Raw genomic sequence first — 22241 nt, forward strand, 5'->3', positions numbered from 1 at the left:
TACCTAGACCTTGGCTGCCAACGCGGGTTAGTCGCACCTGTGGAACGACCTGGTGGTATCCTGCCGCAGCAAGTCCAACCCGCTTTGCGGCGGGCTCTGGTGAAGACCAGGTGCCACTTGGACTCCGGTCCCAGGTGTCGGCTAGTACCTTCTCCCGCGGTGATCCAGGGGATTCACACACCCCGAATCCTGACACATATTTTATCTATAAAACCTTATTTTGCTATTGTACCTATACCAACATTATATTTTACATTTTTTTTGGTCCGTTTTGGGGTTCAAGATACCGAACCTATTGTTGAGCAAGGTACTTAGCAAGATTTATAGGGAATTGAATGGGATGAGTGGAACTTAGCTGTATTTTAAGCCGAAGCGTCCCTCATCTATATGGAATAAATGCAACACAACATTTTTTCCCCTTAATTTTGAAAAATGCTACAGAGAGAAATAAATAAATTTTCCCTCGAATTAGGTCATCTGATGGCAGACTAATGTGCCCTACTAAGTAGATCCTGAGGAAGGAAGTTCCTCAGAAATTCTTTTATTATAACTTAATATAGAGTTACAGTTTATAGTTTTCCAAATTGAGTTCTACAAATTGTGCTAATTAGCCTGGGGTGCTTGTCTCCCCCAGTTCCAATATAAGTCCCGCCCGGCACTATCGAAGAGCAGGACTGAGCAGGACTTGTATCGGAAAGAGGGGAGTGAATAAATCAAAAGACAACGTGCTCCTATGATGTAGCCAGAGCACCCGGGGCTAATTAGCTTCATTTTTATCTCTATATTGCCACAGTTGCAGTGTATAGATTTATGATAAAATAAGTCCTGAGGAACTTGTTAGTAGGACATGTCTACCATCTGTAAAACGGATGCATTTGATAATTGACTGCCACATATACCCACAAATGGATAGCATAACACAAACGGATAGCATAACATAACATAGCATGTATGTCGTCAATGAAAACCTTTTTGGACAGTGGAAGTTGACTAAACCTTACCCATAACCCTGATTCTATGCACCCTAAGATCTTGGATCCATAAGGATGTTACTTCTATGAATCGTTTCCAGAGTTCTTTGAAAAGCTTTTCATTGACTTTAATGCTAAAATGGGAGAGTCTGCTAAAGGGTGAGTCTTTAGTGACTTGCTTGAAGTGTAGACTTGTACCGTTTGCCATAGAGAGCATAAGGAGAGTGAAAAAATCAGTCGATACTTTGTTGAGGCTAGTTGTTAGGATTGTATACATACATGAGGTATAAGGATATATGTGATGTCTATACTCTATACAATCTATACTACGTTTGATTGTTATTTTTAGGCTTTCCCCCATTCCTTGTTCCTCAATTCATTCCTCTGGATCTTCCCGCTGACTGTCTTGGGCAATTCTTCCACAAATTCAATCTAATAATATTGAAAAAAATGTATAAGTTAATACAAGTTCCAGCAGATTCTTGTGAAAAGTTGGGTCTTGCTCTGAGGATACAGACCTTTCTCGGGTACTTGTAAGGAGCTGTGACTTTCTGGACATGTTCTTGTAGTTCTTTAGTCAGCGCCTCCTGGTCATGTCTAATATATGTAGGGGACAGGACCACAAAGGCTTTTACCACCTGTGCAGTAAATTATTCAATGATGGAAGTTACTTAATGCAGATTACTGCACATTTGCTTAAAGCCTACATTTTTCTGTTGCCGTCACTTATGAGAGGTTGACCAGTTGCATTTATGAATGGCACAATACTTATGGTATATACAACCTACTGAATAACATTTATTAACCCTGTCAGTTTTGGGCTCCTGCACTGATCTTGCCAGGCACATACGGTAATCTGTTTGCAGCTCAGTCCAATTTACGTAAATGTGACAGAGCTGCAATACCAAGCAAAGCCACTATAAAGTGAATGGCACTGTGTAAATACTTAAAGAGGACGCAGAATGCTGATGCCGCAACAAGCGGATTGTCGCCTCACAAAGGATGTGATAATGAATACCTGTCAGAGGGATAGGTGCTTGACAAGATAGTCCTGGAGTACATTTTATGATGCTGAATACCAGACCATCTGACTAACACATACTTTACCTCTCCTCGAATTGGGTCAGGACTGCTGACCACTGCAGACTCTACAACAGAAGGATGCTCCAATAAGGCACTCTCTACTTCAAAGGGTCCAATACGATATCTGTAAAGGACAAGGAAACAATATGGGGGTTTATCAAAAGTGTACATAGTAAAGTACATTATGTATAGAAAGCTAGATAGATGATAGAATATATATATCATAGCTAGATGATAGAAGATAGATATAATATAGGTATGAGAGATAGTTACATTAAAAGAAAGATAAAAGATCGAAAAGATAAAAAGCTCCAGAGACAAATATGTAGATAAGAAATAGACAAATTATAGGAGATAAGGAAATAGATAACTAGATAGATGATAGATATATAGACAGGAGATACATGATAAGCATCTTCACCAGGTCATTCAACCAAGGGGTATTAAAGAAGCAATACATCCTCTGTAAATAAAATCAGTGAGTCTGCTTTGGACTCATAAGCCACAAGCATTCGTTTGGCAAAACATCTGGAATTAAGGTCCCAAACATATCTAGCTCACCTTAGAGCAGTGATGGCGAACCTTTTGGAGACAGAGTGCCCAAGCTACAACCAAAACCCACTTATATGTCTCGAAGTGCCAATATGACAATTTAAGCAGTAACTTATTGGAACCTGCTGTATCACAGGTTTAAATTGAATTGGCGTCCTGAGTTCACCAATACAATTGAAAGATGATGGAGAAATTTGGGTCGTAGCTTCCCACCAGGGTGCCCTGAAGAGGAAGGATCAGGTAACCCAGAGCAGGAGCTCCAACGATTAAGCCAAGTGTATAGGTGTCAGTGATCCACTAATGCTGAAGGGTCCAGCTGAGGCCTATAGCTGATGGCAAGGGCATTACATCTCACTTCAATGTGTATCTGTCCATTATACAGTGTATGCACAATGAAACAAGAGGTACTGACCTGGACTTCATTAGTTACAATGTGCTAGGTGCCGTGTGGATACCCCCATCACTTTTCCCACACATATGCAATGTACCTGGCATTACACCTCGCAGTGAGGAGCGAAGCAATTTGTTCTGAATTCAACATCACCCGCTGCAAAGCATATATGCCGGTGGACAGTAGCAGACCCTCAACACCAAATATGTTTGGGTCTCTACACTTAACATATGTTTAAGCATGATTGTGGTCTGATGGTCCAGACCAGCCTGACAGAATCCCTTTAAGCAATAAAAGGTGAGTTGCTATTATTTGCTATGAACAAGTCTCTTACTTTAATGTTTTGGAACATATTATCCATTGTATTTATTACTTATATTTACCCAGAAGATAAAATAACATCATCTGATCTTCCAATAAACCAGAAATAGCCATCTTCATCTCTGGTGGCTCGGTCTCCAGTAATGTAAAAGTCTCCTCTTTGGGATGAGGCGGTTTTCTCAGGGTCACCCTATTGTCAAAAGACATTACATAGAAGACGTGTTCTGTGCCATGCTTGATATTCTACCAAACCAAAGCTATATGGTTATATTACATGCTGGACTATATACTGCAAATCAGCAACAGATAGGTGAAGTCCTAACAGCTGGACCTTTTAATAGGCTTTGATAGCCTTATACACTATGGGGCACATTTACTGAAGGTCCGTCAGACGCATTTTTGTCGGGTTTCCCGAATATTTCCGATTTACCCTGAATTGCACAGTGGTTTTGGTGCACACAATCAGATTGTGGCGCATCCGCGCCGGCATTCATGCAACACAAATCGGGGGTGTGGCCATCGGACTGATTTGGAATTTAACTTTCAAAATTGTGTCGCAAGATCTCCAGCAGATCTGAGCGGGGAAGCGACACCTGCAGGAAATTGGATGCACAATCTTAGTGAATCGCGGCAGCTCCAAATCCTCGTCAGACATTCCGGATCGGCGTCGTCAATGGGACGGGTAAGTAAATGTGCCCCAATAAGCTATCTTTACAAGCACATTTTACAATTTATATACTCCAAAGCAAAGCAAAATGATGCAACTTTTAAGATCTTGACTAAAAACAAAAAAACCTATTGTTTTATTTCTGCAACTCCATCCCCATGGCAACAGACTACAAACAAAGCCTGTGTAGTCCCAATTTTTCATTTATCTCTTTTCTCCTGCTTTATTTCTATTTTTAGATTCACAGGAGGGTAAAAAATTGTGTTCAAGAAATCAGATAGAGACAAATTCTATGTATAAAGAAAGCTTACCATATAATGAGTAAAAAGATAAAAAGGTCTGTGAGGTGCTACTCGGATTCCAATATCACCTTCCTGGTTTGGGGGTAATACATTGCCATCAGGATCAACCACCTAGAATAACACACATATATATACATTTCAGTTTAGCACAATATAAAGAGATGTGGCATCATATTGACATTAGACATGCTACATAACACGGCAATCTAATGTGTTGAATATCAGTTTGGAGTTTGCTGCAATTTCTATTACATCTAAAGTTTGAGATTCCTTTACATGAGATTCCTGTACATGTCTATCAAGATTATACCAGCCGTGGGCTTCCTAAATTATATGTGAAATAGGCATGATATGATTTGAGACAAAATTACGTTCCTCTTGTTGTAAAATAACAAGGCTTGAATTGGCCCACAGGTGACTAGTTGGATCCACCAGTGGGCCCCCTGCCATGCACAGCTTATGCAGGGGCCGGTTAATGTATAGGCATGTATTCCTGTCTCTCAGAGGAGTAAGTTCATAGAAGAATACTCACAAGTATCTAGGGACAAAAACAGTCCAATACAAGGCTTTGAAGTAAACTACTATGGAAACAAAAAACTATAGTTTGGCTATATAATACAGGGGACTAGCTATATATTACAGGGGGATAGATGGCTATATACTAAAGGGGGCTGGCTATATACTAAAGGGGGATGGCTGGCTATATACTACAGGGGGATGGCTGGCTATATACTACAGGGGGCTGGGTATAAACTAAAGGGGGGTGGCTGACTATATACTACAGGGGGGTGGCTGGCTATATACTAAAGAGGGCTGTTTATATACTAAATGGGAGTGGCTATATACTAAAGGGGGATGGCTGGCTATATACTACAGGAGGCTAAGGGGCTATATACTAAAGAGGGATGGCTATATACTACATGGGGATAGCTAGCTTTATACTACAGGGGGCTTGCTGGCTATGTAACGGAAGACTCTGACCAATGCATTTCCCACCCTCAGCTTATACTCAAGTCAATAGGTTTTCCCAGCTTTTGGTGGTAATACTCGGGTTGGCTTATACTCGAGTATATATACAGTATATAATTTGTGTACTTTTTTAAAATAAAGATTATATTTAAAAAAAAAAAAAAAGAAACTGGCTACATTTTAGGAATTTGTTAATGGGTGTCTGTTTATATTTATTAATGCAGCAGTTAAATGGTGGGCCCCCATCATGGACTTTTCAAGTGGTTCCTAGGCATACCCACCTGATACTGACAATAACCCCCAATTATCCAGTGTTCACACTACTTGTATAGGTAGAGGTACCTGGACATCGTAGCAAGGAGCAGCCTTTCCCATGGAGCCAGGTTTTATTTTCATGCCTTTAAATGTTCCACAGATCAGGACCTAAGTCATAATGGATGCAGTTAGTAGTGTTCTTTTTTGAAATCACATGACCATCTAATCGCCTTGTATCTCACACAAATAGTTACATTATGACTGGCCTATGGGCTGTCCTTTTAGCTGTTCAGTAATGTGTGTACCCCTAAAAGGGAACTTGCCACCAGGAATGTCTTTTTAGCTGGTGACAGGTTTCAATAGCCTTTGCTATGCTGATTTTAAAAATGCCTTTGTCAGCATTCTGAATCATCTCATTACTTCAAAATAGTTTATTTGATATTACCTGGCTCCCTGCCAGCTGTGTGTTATGGGGCAGCAGCAGCCTGTGTGTGCCTGTGTCAGTATCTTCTCCTCCACACTCATGCAGCCCCCTCACCTCTCCCCAGTTCCTGTCATGTGCATTGAGCAGGCAGGGGAGTAAGAGGGATGGTGTGGAGAGCAGGATTAACCACACGCTGCTGGCAGGGAGCCAGGTAATGTAAATCAAACTATTATAAGCTACTGAAATGATGCAGAATGCTGACAAAGACATCTTTTTAAATCAACATAGCATAGACTGGAACCTGTTAACAGCTAAAAATCACATTCCTGGTGACAGGTTCGCTTTAAGGATGGTCTTTAACACCTTAACAACTTGGCCATGTTTAACCTGACACATTTTTTCAAATCTGCCCTGTGTCACTATAAGGCTTCATTTACACAACTGCAGGGGGGACATATGTACGGACGCAAGCTTGCGGCCGTACATATGTCTCCCATAGAAAACAACGGCCAAATGGGCGGTGCCTCACGTGCGGCACTGTACCGCTCCGTGCACGGGGAAAAGATAAGACATGTCCTATCTTTCCCGTGTTATGGGCTGTGCGCAATGGATCGCCATGGCGGCTGACGAATGCCTGGGATGATTTAACATATCCAGGTGATTTTGAGATTTTGATTCTTGTTACACATTGTACTTCATGTTAGTTGAAAAATTTGGGTTTTGCGTTTACTTATGGGGAAAAAAAATAGGTATTTGGTGAAAACTCTGAAAAATTCTTTACTTTCAAGATTCAAAATTTTCTACTTTTCCGACACATAGTCATAACACCAAAATAACTTTGTAATTAACATTTACAGAATCCCTGCTTTATATTGGATTGTTTTTTTTTTATCCGTCTTCTCATTTCTGTAGAATGTTATAAGGTTTAGAACTTTTGTAAAAAATGCAAAATCATCCTTTTGAGACACCTGAGAAAATTATCAATTGTGGTTTCAGACTATTTGCATTTGTTTTGCCAAAGCTGTTTAATGGCTTATTTTTTGTGAAACTAGTTGTTCTTTTCAGTGGTACCATTATTGGTCATATACATTTTTAAATCACTTAGAACATTTTTGTGAAGGGATTTGAAGAATAGTAACATTTTTAGATTTTTTTTTAGAAGTTTTTTTTTTTTTTACAGGGTTTCTGATCGCTTGTTCAATCTCATATTCAGCTAACGCACTGCAATACAAATGTATTGCAGTGTGCTATGTAACTCAATGAGCATGCAGGGCCTGGGGAGATCGGGCAGCCCTGGAGCACCCAAAGCTGCCGTAGGAGGATCAGACCACCCCAGTAAGCAGCACGGGGGGTCCAATCCATAGGTTAACATCTGCCTTCAGAGGAATCTCCAATCGTGGGATGATACAGGTGGGTATCAGCTGTAATATACAGTTGACACCCACACCTTCTGACTCCGCTTGGGAGCAGTTGCCAGAAGCAGTACATAATAGTATGGCATGGGTCAGGTTACCTCAGCCTGTGCAGTACTATTATGTCCTGCATAGGAAAGGGATTAAAGCTTAACCCCTTTGCCACCCAATTCCCTGTTTCCATTTCATATTTAAGTCTTTTTGCTCCCCCCTCTCAAAAGCCATAACTTTTTGTGTTTTTCCATGCACAGAGCTGTATGAGCGCTTGTTTTCTGCATTGTAAATCATTTGAACAATTGTTTCCCCATATTCTGAGACAGATAACCTTTTCATACGTCAGTGTACAGAGCTGTGTAATGTGATATTTTACGGGATGAAACGTTTTCATTGCCTATTTGACTGTGTGAGGGAATGGAATCCATTTTCTTTTGTGTAACATGTATCTATACAAAGATTTTTGGCTCTATTGATAGAAAAGACTCCTATGTACCATTTCCCACCATCCCCCCGTGTACACGGATCATCTTTCAGTTACATCCTCTTGAAGGCTAATGGAATGTGGGTATGGTCAATAGGCTCCTTTGTCTCAAGAACCTATAAAAACTGTCTGCAACCTAAATAAATTGGAATTCTCTCAAACATGTGAAGGTCTGAGTGATTCACCGAGCAGCTCGTACTATACAATGATTTGGACCACCATCACATCGAGATAAAGGGATATTTCCCTGACAAAATATGGCGCCCAACGTGGGGCCTGGGTTTGCATGACGCCTACCGGAGAATTTAGGGATCATCCTTTCAGGACAGACAGACCATGCAGCTGCACAAAAAGGTAAGAAGCTTTTTTTCTTACAAAATTGCTCTGTCGCTCCTTGATTAGATTTTCCCACATCCGGTGAGTTGCATGCCTATATTGCCCAGTCCAAAGAATCTTGTTAGTTTATTTGAAAACTCCATGTGATGTGTGGTAGTGTATATGGCTATTGTGTGAGTTTGAACTTGTGTGTTTGATAGCGCTATTGTGATACTGTATTGTACTGGTTTTAAGAACGGAAAATTCTAGGGATTGCCCCTACCTAAAGAGTTTCCTAGACAAGCTACTTTTTGGAACGTAATTCGCTTGAGACAAAGTAGACTGAGTTTGGACAGTCGGACTTTATAAATTTATTTTGTGTGGTAGGTTCCAGAGCTGCTTCATGGAAGGGGACTGCAGTCATCTCTTGACGGGCAAACGGTTTAAAAAAAAAAAAAAAAATTTTAGAATTAGAAGTGGTTAAAACTGCCCTAAGGAAGAGTGGGGGACTGCGAGGGTGTGCCGGCACTAGAGATATAATATAGGAAAATTATGGGAAAAATTGCTAGGTAGGATGAGAGGCAATTCAGAGGGAAAACCAGACGTACGGATCTTGAATGATAAAAAAAAAAAAAAAACACAGCACAGAAGTTAATGAGGGAGCTAGTCTGTAGATTTGGGATTCCAGAGACCATAGAGAGTGATAGAGGTTCCCACTTTACAGGGGAGGTGATGAGGGAGGTAATGGGAGCACTTGGGATTGAACAGGCCTTCCATACCCCCTATCATCCACAGAGTAGTGGGAAGGTGGAGAGGTTAAATGGGACTCTTAAGTTAAAAATTCAGAAAGCCATGGAAGAGACAGGGAAGAACTGGGTTGATTGTCTTCCTTTGGCCTTATTTTCTATAAGGTACACTCCCAACAGGAAAACAGGCCTCTCACCTTTTGAGATTCTCTTTGGATCTGCTCCTAGAATGGGCTTATATTTTCCACAAGTTTTACAGATGTACCATGGAGAATTGACAGGATACGTCCAAGCCCGGCAAAAACATCTAGCTATGGTGCATGAACAAGTTTTTGCTTCTATTCCAGACCATGATGCAGTAGGAGGATCACATAATCTACAACCTGGAGATTGGGTGGTCTTGAAGCGACACGTGAGAAAAAGCCTTGAGCCACGTTTTGAAGGACCATTTCAAGTCCTTCTGACCACATCTACTTCCGTGAAGTTACAAGGGAAGCCTAATTGGATTCACGCCAGCCATTGCAAAAGAGTATTGAATCCAGCTGCTCATGAAGATGAATCTGTATCTCCAAATGTTAATATTACTTAAGATACTATTGACATTACCCCTTGGAAGAACTTTCAACGAGATGTTGAGTGGGGATTGGGATAACTTGCTCATTAAGCATCACCAAGTCCTTTTAAAAGATATGAGAGATGATGTATTACCCAAAGATTGTTGGATTTGCAGGTTTCCTTTCAAATGACACCTTTTTCCAACAGGAAGTGAGTGAAATCCTGAAGGTGAACATGCTAGTCAGATGGGTAGCAGAGCTTTTTAATGGCACTGTCGTTGGAGTACCGAAAAACATATATGTTGTATGTGGCCATCAGGCTTATAAATGGCTTCCTAGCAATTTTACAGGAGTTTGTACACTGGCTCGCCTTACTCCTGCCACTTTTATTGTCCCCCATACCAAATGTGAATCTTATTCCCAAGCACACATTACACAAGAGAAAAGCAGATAATCTTCCTAGACCAGACGGACGCCCACATGTGGTGGAGATGGGAACAGCTAACACAATCTTCAGCACACTTTTTATTTATCCTATGATAATGCAGGTGTGGGATAAATTGGTAGAAGCCACAGATTATCTAGATCAACAAATTTTTCAGATTTTGGGGGCTGTGAATAAGACAAATGTCATCCAGAGACAGTTAATTGTGGTAACCAACCAACATACATTAGTTTTAGATTACATCACTGCGTCCCAGGGTGGCATGTGTCAAGTCATAGGGCCAACATGTTGTCATTACATCGATCCTCAAGGCAACATGCAAATTAAGACGAATTTAGCAAAAATTGCTGATTTTAGAGATAGATGGCTCAAGGAGCATGATAGTAATAAGGACAGCTGGTGGTCTGACACATTCGCATCCTTAAACCCCGCCAATTGGTTTAAGGGTATTTTTGGGTGGCTCATGGGAGTTTTGCAAGCAACATTTCAAATCATTTTGTTATGTGTATTTGTTTATATCTGCATAAGAGTAGTAATCTGGCTTGTTGTAAAACTGTGGCGAAGGAAACCAAGGATTGTGCGATATCAATCTAGGTATACACCTAATTCTACAGAGGGAGTGGTTATACCTATGTACAATTTGGCCAAGAGAGTGTAGAGAACCTACCATTAATATTAGGACCGAATTCATTGTGTTGTGATATAATGTTCAGGATGCTCAGGAGGGAAGCAGGTGAAGGGTTAGATAAGTCCTGGATGTGTGACTAGCACATGTCAATGTACCACCTGAGCAGTACCTGAAATTATTCACAAAAGGGAGGAATTGTGAGGGAATGGAATCCATTTTCTTTTGTGTAACATGTATCTATACAAAGATTTTTGGCTCTATTGATAGAAAAGACTCCTATGTACCATTTCCCACCATCCCCCCGTGTACACGGATCATCTTTCAGTTACATCCTCTTGAAGGCTAATGGAATGTGGGTATGGTCAATAGGCTCCTTTGTCTCAAGAACCTATAAAAACTGTCTGCAACCTAAATAAATTGGAATTCTCTCAAACATGTGAAGGTCTGAGTGATTCACCGAGCAGCTCGTACTATACAATGATTTGGACCACCATCACATCGAGATAAAGGGATATTTCCCTGACAACTGTAGGACCTTTAGATCACCTTTTGCTCAATTTTTTACGTGTTGCAAAATGGTGGAAAACTAGTGATTCCGACTCTTGGAAGTTATATTCAGTTATAGGGTTTACTGCTGGGAATAATAGTTTTTATATTTTGATAGCCTGTGCATTTTGGGATGTAGTGATACCTAACATGTTTATGGTTCTGCTGTTTAGAGGTGGCACTAGATGTCTAAGCACTAATCTCTTAGCACCAGGAGTCACAAGATTAGAATGTAGATGGACATATGTGAGCACTGATAACTTAAAAAGTTTTAATTTTGTTTATCGTTTCATTTGTTTTTTATGACTTTTTTATTTGTTGGATATTTAGTTGATGATTTTTTATTTGATTTGAAATTTTCACAAAACAACTAAAAACAATAAACAAAATGATTAAAGTAATTGGTGCCCACATATAGCAAAATACATCATGGTGAATGATAGGCCTGGTGTCCCAGAGAGACTCTCAGCTGTAAAGGCAACCGAACACCGCCCCAGGGAACAATGATCAAAGCCAATATGAGGGCTTTGACTGCGGCATTTCCACACACGATTGGTGCATTATTCTGCATACACCCTATATGTGGATTCATACTATCTCTTTAGGTCCTGCTTTACCATCCAGAGGATGCAGATAGAGTTCAAATTGGGGCATACCTTCCACCACCCGGGACAGAAGGACAGAGCTTGCAAGGGAAGTTCTCCCTGGTGACAACTTACTGTCTCAGTTTGGGCATATCCTTCATAAATGTCCAGTCCTGTCTTCTCTTTCCATTGCTCCATCACTTGAGGGTTCATAGGCTCCCCAGCACTTAAACAATGCTGTAGACTCTTGAATTTGTAGCTTTAAAGGTATATCAAGATACAATAATTTATAATAACTGCTGTACTCAGACTCATTACTAGAAGCTGCTGAACCCCATTTATAATCTGTTGTTTATAGCACTCATCTCACTGTATGGATAAGAGACCACATCCTTTGCATTCTCCTAAATACATGCCTGGCTGTAATAGTAAATCCAGCTTGTTACAGTATATGCAAGGTGTAAAACAGACACATATAAAGGTAAAATAGATGCCAAAAGGTGGGTAAAGATTTGTGTGTATATATATTTTTTTAGCATTAAATGATGCCTCCGTCTGCCAGTATATGTCTATGGATATGTTTAACATATATACCCCAAGGAACTTTCCTGAAATATATGTAGAACTTATCTAAACAATGTGGTGCGAATGAACCCTTAAAAGGGTTTCCTACTAATGAAAGTACCCTTAAAAGGGTTTCCTACTAATTCCACCTATCCCATTAGTGTCCAGTCACTAATAGGTCCGATAGTTAGGACAAGATATTTAAGATATATATTACACGTTAACCACATGTGGTGTAATAGTGTGTCTTGTTGTCGCTAATGATGTTTGAAGAAGGCATTATGCAGCAAAACCCACTGGTAAACCCAGAGGTCAATCTGTTAGATGCCTGTGAAGTCTTCATGGAGCGACAAACCTTAGCTATGACAGCCTTAAAGGGGTATTCCCATCTGAGCATTCACATTCAGTTTCATTAATCTGCCATATATAAACATTTCTTCAATTGGATGTTATTAAAAAAAATGTACCTGGGTGAAGATAATTTCCCCCAACATTTCCCATGTTGTCCCTTAGAAACGAGATGGCTTCCTCGGTTACGACCACCTCACACTCTGGCAGCAGTGGCCAGACATGCGCTATGAGTCCTGCCTGACCTCCTGGCTTCAGTGTTCATTACCACAGGACAGCTGTAGGACATGCAGTAACTCCTGGACATTTCATATACAAATTTTTTTTGGTTTATTTGTGCAATCATTTCAGCAGAGGTGGTCGTATCCAGGAACACAGTCTTGTTTCTAAGGGACCATATGATCACATTTATGAGAAATTATCTTCACACAGGAACATTTTTCTTAATAACATCTAATTGAAGAAATGTTTATATATGGCAGATTTATCAAACTGAATGTGAATGCTCAGACGAGAATACCCCTTTAAGTTTTCCCTAGAACTGATATAAAAATAAATATGTTGGGTATCGCACGTCCCAAAAGTCGCAGGCTATGAAAATATAAAAAAGGCTATTGCCAGATGTGGGGGGTCATTTACTTACCCGGTCCATTCGCGATCCAGCGGCGCGTTCTCTGCGCTGGATTCGGGTCCGGACGGGATTTATTAAGGTAGTTCCTCCGCCGTCCACCAGGTGGCGCTGCTGTGCTGAAGAGCATCAGAACGCACTGGAATACACCGAGCTGGGCTGAGTGAAGGTAAGTGCAATTTTCGCCCCACATTTTTTTTTTTTTAAATGCGGCAGTTTTTCCGAATCCGTTGGGTTTTTGTTCGGCCACGCCTCCCGATTTCCGTCGCGTGCATGCCGGCGCCGAAGCGCCACAATCCGATCGTGTGCGCCAAAATCCCGGGGCAATTCAGGGGAAATCGGCGCAAATCGGAAAAATTCGGGTAACACGTTGGGAAAACGCGAAACGGGCCCTTAGTAAATGACCCCCTATATGTCCAGAGTGGAACTTTTTTTCAAATCATAAAAATTAGAATAAATAATGATCAAAAGGTGCTTAAAAAAAAGTTTGTAGAAATGAAAACGTCCACTCACCCTTGAAAAAAATGACGCCTTACACCGCTCCATACACCGCAGTATAAAAAAGTTATGATGAAACAAAAAATGTTTTTGTTGAAAAGGTTTTCATTTTTTTAAATCTATTCTGTGTATATGTAAATCTGATATCCCTGTAATTGTACTGACCCAAAGAATAAAAGCAAGGTCTCATTTGGAGAACAGAGGGAAAGCCGCAAAAAAAAGAACTTCAATTTCTTTAATGATTATTCATATGGCTTCGTACATGCAAAAATAAAAAGTTATGAAGGAGGGAGCAAAAAATTGGAAACGCAAAAACAAAAAAAAGGCCATCAGTGGGAAGGGCTTTACCACATAGGTGACCGTCACTCTCTCTGTACTACTACTACTACTGTACAGACCCACACATAGGATTTTTGCATAGACCTGAAGATATGTAACACAGGACCTGCACAAATCTGGTTATGTGACTGTATACGTGAGTTTCAACACTTTAGTAAGGGGTATCTGTATTATTTCACGGCTGAGTATTTACAGTATTTATAAGTCATTTGATGGTATAATGTGTACTTACCTTGCAAGGTCACATAACACCAGCATACGATAGGTGGTTGGGGTTGCACAGAATACAGTGATCGGGTAGTTGGTCAATGTCTGCAACAATAGAGAAAACTGCATTTAGGTAATTAGTAATCCACCATGTGTTATAGAATTGACATATTTTATACATAAAACACATACATTGTGGGACTTATATCATATGCAGGCGCTCGCGTGCTGACGTATGATGAAAGCCCCGCTCTCTGTAGCTGACGGATACGTCATTACGCATTTTGCATCTGCGCAGTTGCGCACAAGTCTACTGGTGTAAAGGGGTGTACCTGCTCGGCCTTCCCTCTGATCGCCCTCTTCCTGCCTCTACCATGCCTGCGGGTAAGTGCGACATGCAAAGCTAAAAACTTTTTATACCAGAAGGTACCTCTGGTTCGTTGAATTGGCTTAATTTGCATTGTCCATTTTCCCCTACCCTTCTTGGTCCTATTGTTGGACATAGTTATAATTTTTACCCATATTTGGCACGCTTTGATTTTGGGGCACGGGAAGGAGGAGGGGGGGGGGGGGCGTTGGTACTCAGTGTGGTCCCATTTCCACCCGGGACACCTTGTTTCCCCTGTATTTTGTAAATTTCCCAAATTTTCTTTTTGGGAGTTGTAAATGTGTATTATTTGGAATATCAATAAAGCACATATATATTTTTCATAAATCTCTCTAGCTCTTTGTTTTTGGTATTGTTTACCTGAAAAATCTCACCCATATTCTTTGCTTATAGTTTTAGTTCCTGAGTTAAATATATACAGAATTATCTACAAGTAAGAAAACATAGTAACATTGTAAACCCTAAAAATCTATCTCTATATACATTACTGATCGCTGGAGGTCTGACTGCTGATACTGGCTGCAATGTAATATGAAAGATAAGATTCCCTGAGCAAATACAGCGCCTAGACATCAAATTCCATCATAATAAACCAGGGACACTTACTCATAGATCAAGGCACCTTGACTGGGGTAACCTTCTTATTATTCTTAATATTACTCTTATTAAGAAAGTCACATCTTTATTGGGCACGTCATTTTTGGGCTCCATGTTTTTAGGGAGGTCACATATACATTGAAGTTGATAAGCTCAATGTCCGGCAATGGGCTTTTCTTCACTCCAACGAGATAACGATTCTAGAGACTCAATACACGCGAACAGAAAAAAAGTTCATCCAACAAAGTTTACGACTACTAGGTGAAGTACAGTGTTAGCAAAGAGAAAGTCTGCAAAAGCCCGCTCTGGGGAGATGCCAAGGAAGTCTCCTTTGTTCTGAGGGTTAATCTGGATCCGGAAGCACACGCCCAGGATAAAGGAACCCACACAGGAGGTGAAGCCGGACAGGAACGGGTTGAACAGGAAGGTGCCGACCAGCATGCAGTACAGGAACTACATGGCCCTGGTCAACAGGATGTACAGCAGGTAGGCGTCCAGCAGCTTCAGCCGCTGCGGAGTAAACCTCACATACTCCTCAAAGAACCGGGACACCACAGAGAGTACCGACACTGACATGACTGCAGGGACCAACAAGCCGTTTTTCATAGCCCTTTTTCATACTTTGGCGCACGGAGATGTGTGAGGGGTCATTTTTTGCGAAATGAGGCGACGTTTTCATTGCTACCATTTTGAGGTCTGTGCGACATTTTGATCATTTTTTATTTCATTTTTTATGTTATGTAAAAAGGTGTAAAAGTCGCATTTCGGACATTTGGGCGCCATTTCCCGCCTCGGAGGTCACCGCCGCCTGTAACCGTTTTTATATTTTAATAGATCGGGCATTTTGGGACGCGGCGATACCTAATATGTTTGTGATTTTTACTGTTTATTATGTTTTATATCCGTTCTAGGGAAAGGGGGTGATTTGAACTTTTAATATTTTATTAATTTTTTTTATTTTTTAAACTTTTTTTTTTCTTTTTTTTTCACTATTTTTAGACCATCTAGGGTACATTAACCCTAGATGGTCATTTTTGCAGGTCATACATTACAATGAGCCACTGGCTCATTGTAACGAACCTGCATAAGCCATGTAGCCTCGTGTCAAAAGAAGACCCGAGGCTACCATGGTAACCGATCGCCGCCCCCCGATGACGTTCGGGGGCGCGGCGTTGAGAGGGTTAATAGCTGCAATCGGTGCAAGCACCGACCGTGGTTATTAGCGGTGGGGGTTTTGTGCAAAATGCAAAAACCCCCACCTCTGTATGAAGAGGACTCAGCCCGTGAGCCCTCTTCATACATCCCTTATACCTCTGCGCCGTAGAGCTACGGCGCAGAGCGTTAAGGGGTTAAAGAAACACCGGATGACCGACGGACTGTGGTGTGCAACCTTTGCCAAACCAGGATCAGCAGGGGTTCCGCCACTACCAGCTTAACTACCACCAGTATGCGCAGGCATATGAATGCTAAACACCCCACTCAATGGCACCAAGCCCGTTCACCTCCGGCCGGGCACACCACTGCTCCTTCCCCTGTGTCATCTGCTAGTCAGCCCCCTGCCCAGGACCACGGCCCAAACACCTCCCGTGCAAAAACCCCATCTTTGCCTCCACGATCCTCCACAGCATCCACCAGCGTTCAGCTCTCCATACCCCAGACGCTGGAGCGCAAAAGGAAGTATAGCGCAACCCACCCACACGCCCAAGCCCTCAACGTCCACATCTCCAAGTTGCTTAGCCTGGAGATGCTGCCCTATAGGCTGGTAGAGACCGAGGCCTTTTGAAACCTCATGGCGGCGGCCGCCCCTCGGTGTTCGGTCCCCAGCCGCCACTACTTTTCCCGATGTGCCGTCCCAACCCTGCACAAGCACGTGTCAGAGAACATCATCCGTGCCCTGACCAACGCCGTTTCTGACAAGGTCCACCTGACCACGGACACGTGGACGAGTGCTGCCGGGCAGGGCCACTATATATCGCTGACGGCACATTGGGTTAACTTGGTGGAGGCTGGGACCGAGTCTGACCCTGGGGCTGCTCATATACTGCCGACGCCGAGGATTGCGGGGCCTACCTCGGTCCAGGTATCAAAGGCCTACTATGCCTCCTCCTCCTCCCACCCCTCCTCCACCTCCTCCTCCGGATTACTATCCGTGGGCATGGCGCCATCAGTCGGTAGCTCTAGGCACAGCAGCAGTGCCGTCGCTAAGCGACAGCAGGCGGTGCTCAAACTACTGAGCCTAGGCGATAAAAGGCACAACGCCCAAGAGCTATTACAGGGCATCCCGGCGGAGACTGATCTGTGGCTGGCACCGCTGAACCTGAAGCCAGGCATGGTTGTGTGTGACAACGGCCGTAACCTGGTGGCGGCTCTGCAACTCGGCAGACTGACACATGTGCCATGCCTGGCCCATGTGTTAAATCTCATAGTTCAGCGTTTCCTGAAGACATACCCCAATCTGTCTGATTTGCTCACGAAGGTGCGCCGCATCTGTGCGCATTTTAGGAAGTCCAGCACAGATGCTGCCACTCTCAGGGCAGCGCAGCGCCGCCTCCAACTGCCCGCTCACCGACTGTTGTGCGACGTGCCCACGAGGTGGAATTCAACATTAACCATGTTATCCAGAGTTTACCAGCAGCGCAGAGCGATTGTAGACTGCCAGATGTCAACTTCCACCAGAACTGGTCAGTCAGCTTCCTCAAGTCTACAATGAGGAGTGGACATGGGTGTCTGATATCTGTCAGGTGCTGAGTAACTTTGAGGAGTCAACACAGATGGTCAGTGGCGATGCCGCCATCATCAGCCTCACCATCCCGCTGCTTGGCCTGTTGAAAAACTCTCTGGTCAGCATGAAGTCGGAAGCTTTGCGCTCGTCACAAGAGATGGGGGAAGAAGATTCCCTTGTTGATAGCCAAAGCACCCTTAGGTCTGTTTCTCAGCGCATATCGGAGGAGGTGGAGGAGGATGAGGAGGAAGAGGAGGAGAATGTTGGTGAGACAGAAGAGGGGACCATTGTTAGTCCTTCACTGTTCAGCGTGTATGGGCAGAAGAAGAGGAGTTGGAGGAGGAGGAAATGGGCAGTCAGGCCAGTGAGGGGAGTGAATTCTTGCGCGTTGGGACTCTGGCGCATATGGCAGATTTCATGCTAGGCTGCCTATCCCGTGACCCTCGCGTTCAAAGAATTTATTCCAGCACCGATTACTGGGTATTCACTCTCCTGGACCCACGGTACAAGCAAAATCTTTCCACTCTCATCCCTGGAGAGGAAAGGAGTGTGAGAATGCATGAATACCAGCAGGCCCTGGTGCACAAGCTGAAACAGTATTTCCCTTCTGACGGCGCTAGCGGCAGAGGGCGTACTTCTGCGGGACAAGTAGCGAGGGAGAGTAGGCGAGCAGGCAGCTTGTCCAGCACTGGCAGGGGTACGCTTTACAAGGCCTTTGCCAGTTTTATGTAACCCCAGCAAGACACTGTCACTTGTCCCCAGTCTCGGCAGAGTAGGGCTAATCTTTACAGAATATGGTGAGGGAGTACGTAGCTGACCATACCATCGTCCTAAATGATCACACAGCTCCCTACAACTACTGGGTTTCAAAGCTGGACATGTGGCACGAACTGGCGCTGTACGCCTTGGAGGTTCTTGCCTGCCCTGCCGCTAGCGTGTTTTCCGAGCGGGTTTTCAGTGCAGCTGGTGGCATCATCACCGATAAGCGTACACTTCTGTCGACTGACAGCGCTGACAGTCTGACGCTTATCAAGATGAATAAAGCCTGGATTTCTCCGGATTTTCATTCTCCACCAGGTGAAAGAAGCTCAACCTGAATAATGTATGCACTCCTCCTCCTCATTGTCCTCCTTCTCCTCCTCTTTGTACACTAAAGCATAGGAAACTGGCTATTTTTTGCCAGGGCCAACTGGCTGTAGCTATAGTACTCTATGTATTTAATTTTTCTGGAGGGCCACCTACCCGGTCCTCTGTTTTAAGCAATTTGTGGGAGTGCCACATACAGGCACTCAATCTAGTTAATTTTTCTGGAGGACCACCTACCTGCTCCTCTGGTTTGAAAACTTTTTTGGACTGCCACATACAGGCACTCAATTTATTTAATTTTTCTGGAGGACCATCTACTTGCTCCTCTAGTTTGAAAACTTTTTTGGACTGCCACATACAGGCACTATCCAAATTAAATTGTCTCCATAGCAGCCTCCACATGTCGTCTTTTTAACTGGCTCCACGCGTTGTCTCCATTGCTACCTCCACACGTCATCGCCATAGCTGCCACCAAAAGTTGTCCATACACTTGATCTTATACAAAAGGTTCTTAGAAGTGCTGTTTGGGGAGTAGCCTAGAGACAGGGTCTTGGATTGGCGAAAGCTCGTCTGGCAGCGGAGCGCCAGCTCCATCTCAAGATCCAACTAACATAGTTTTAACTGCAGCACCTTTAATCTACTACTAGTTCACTGCCTCCATACATCGTCCCCTTATCAAACGAGCTGTGTCAGGCAGAATTTTCAGGTGTTTCACCAGATACATAGTGGAACTCGGCCCATCTGTCGCCGCCATGCTGGAGACCTGAAGTTGCACTCATAGCAGCGCAATATGGATGCCCCATACTGTCGCTCTTAATCATGGAACCATTTCCGTAAAAACAATTAAAAATAGAACCACTATGTTATTCCATTATTCCTAGGTGAAATATTCAAACGACCCGGCCTGCTTTGAAAATTATAATTTTTTCAAAGTAAACGCTTCTGGCCCCCAGGCCCATTTTGGGTGGGGAGGAGCCGAGAGACAGGGGCTTGGACAGGCAAAATCTCGCCTGGCAGTGGACCGCCAGCTCCATCCCAAGATTAGGCAGCCTCAGAGGCATCCATGCATGCTGCCCCTGCTGTTTCCTGTCCATTTTGCCTCCACGATCCTCCACAGCGTCCACCAATGTCTCATTTCAACTCTCTATACCCCAGACGCTGGAGCACGAGAGGATATGCAGCACATCATCCCCTTATCAAACAAGCTGTGTCAGGCAGAATTTTCAGGTGTTTCACCAGATACATAGTGGAACTCGGCCCATCTGTCGCCGCCATGCTGGAGACCTGAAGTTGCAATCATAGCAGCGCAATATGAATGCCCCATACTGTCGCTCTTAATCATGGAAGTTGTCTCCATGGCTGCCTCCACATGTCGTCCCCTTATCAAAAGAGCTGTGTCAGGCTCATTTTTCGGGTGTTTCACCAGATACGTCACTATGTCGCCACCATGCTGTGTTATCGACTAAATATACCGTCAACCTTTTGTTCACATAGGAAATCATTTCACCTCCTTTGGTGAAACCTGAGTCCATTTAGGGTATGTCGCTATGAGACTCTCTAGCCTGCCACTGCTGCTGCTGCCCCTGCATGCCGTCCCCTATAGTGTCAGGGTCAATTATTGCATGTTTTAGATGCTATCTAGCCTCATTCGGTCACTCTGTCATGGCCATGCTGTTGCCCATAATTTTTGCATAATGGTGCGATTAAGCAGCCTCAGAGGCATCCATGCATGCTGCCCCTGCTGTTTCCTGTCCATTTCCGTGGTGTTTCCATCCTTTTCTGAGGTTCCCAGGTGTTTGGCCAAGCTTCCCTGTGCAGAGCCTTGGTCCCCTTGAAAAATGCTCGAGTCTCCCATTGACTTCAATGGGGCTCGTTATTCGAGACGAGCACTCGAGCATCGGGAAAAGTTCGTCTCGAATAACGAGTACCCGAGCATTTTAGTGCTCGCTCATCTCTAATCATAATCTCTGATGGAACTAAGATGTTCCCTTATTCTGATTCTCATCTCACGGATGGTTTTCCCTACATATCTCAGGCCACATGGGCACTGAAAGGCATAGACCACTGCAGACGTAGAGCAGGTAATGTGTTCCTTGATCTCATATTTGAGGCCAAACCAAGGATTTGGTTTTCACAAGAACTTGGCATGCTGTGCATACCCTGCAGGGGAAGAAGCCTACAAATTTGTGACAGATGTTGCTCTTACTCTTTGTGAAGTGGCTTACTACCAATGCATCGAGCAACCCTTTCTATATCCGCTTGAGACCCTACTGCCCACAATTTGAGCCAGATCTGGGTCCAAGGAGAGGATCTCCCAATGGCGGTTCAAAATCCGGTTCATCTCTTCCCATTTGTCATGCAAGGTTGTGATGAATCTGATCTGAGTATCCACCGTTTTCGTTTTGACCTGCAGAGACGCTTTTTAAGTAGAATCACTCCCTCCTTAAATCTTGCTAAAGTGGAGCAGTTCCTCCGCAACCTTAGAAACTCTCCCATAGGTATTCCATTAATAGTACGTCAGAGATGTGCGCTGGTGGCATGGAGAAGGCTATTGGTTGCCGTTTCCTTGCGATAGATGATGGTTTGGACTGAACCATCTTTCTCTACCTCAATGTTGATATCCAGGAAAGTAATTGATGTCCTGCTATATGGAAGAGTAAGTTAAATGTTAGAGACATTAGTATTAAGACAGGAGATTAATAATGTGAGTAGTTCTTCTGGACCCTTCCAAATGAACACTTCATCATCTATGTATCTTTTCCATAATGCATTGTGTATACTCATTAAGTTCGTCACAAAAAACCCGCTCTTCCTCCCACCACAAAAGGAACAGATTGGCGAACGTGGGCGCACAAGCCGCGCCCTTCACCGTTCCCTGGGTCTGGAGGAAAAAGCGGGCATCAAAAATGAAATAATTGCGCCGGAGGACAAAGAATAGTGCCTCCAATATGAACTCTTGTCTCATGGCACTTTTGTCTCCATACCGTTCTAAAAAATATTTGACTGCATCACATCCTATTTGGTGTCCGATGCTGGTATAGAGACTTTCTAGAAGAAGCCGGGGTGACCCGGGGTGAAACACAGATTATTAGCACCTGCCGCTGGATGATGCAAACGATATACCACTGTCTCCTCTTGTCCTCTTATAAAAATTATTAGGGGGACGTGACATTGTACTACAGGAGGACTGATCAAACTAAGGGGACCTCCTCCTGTACTAC

General features: G+C 43.3%; 1 protein-coding gene and 1 pseudogene across 2 annotated transcripts in view; both read right to left on the bottom strand.

Annotated features, from left to right (window-relative positions):
• Positions 1 to 425: 425 nt before the first annotated feature.
• The window catches only part of LOC140075054 (acyl-coenzyme A synthetase ACSM3, mitochondrial-like), a 41013-nt gene continuing 19197 nt past the window's right edge, over positions 426 to 22241 (bottom strand). The window contains exons 7-14 of one of the 2 annotated variants that reach the window (XM_072120528.1): positions 14253 to 14332; positions 11779 to 11902; positions 5599 to 5679; positions 4297 to 4398; positions 3381 to 3508; positions 2079 to 2178; positions 1490 to 1609; positions 426 to 1403 (exon numbers count right to left, since the gene is read on the bottom strand). In XM_072120528.1, the coding sequence (XP_071976629.1) occupies positions 1317 to 1403; positions 1490 to 1609; positions 2079 to 2178; positions 3381 to 3508; positions 4297 to 4398; positions 5599 to 5679; positions 11779 to 11902; positions 14253 to 14332 (822 nt within the window). In that variant the 3' untranslated portion in view covers positions 426 to 1316. The remainder of the gene's footprint in view (positions 1404 to 1489; positions 1610 to 2078; positions 2179 to 3380; positions 3509 to 4296; positions 4399 to 5598; positions 5680 to 11778; positions 11903 to 14252; positions 14333 to 22241) is intronic. The other variant, XR_011849333.1, reaches the window with a different exon arrangement.
• LOC140075055 (dolichyl-diphosphooligosaccharide--protein glycosyltransferase subunit dad1-like) lies at positions 15317 to 15788 on the bottom strand (annotated as a pseudogene).

The sequence above is a fragment of the Engystomops pustulosus genome, chromosome 8 (genome assembly GCF_040894005.1).
Source record: "Engystomops pustulosus chromosome 8, aEngPut4.maternal, whole genome shotgun sequence".
NCBI classification, from domain to species: domain Eukaryota; kingdom Metazoa; phylum Chordata; class Amphibia; order Anura; family Leptodactylidae; genus Engystomops; species Engystomops pustulosus.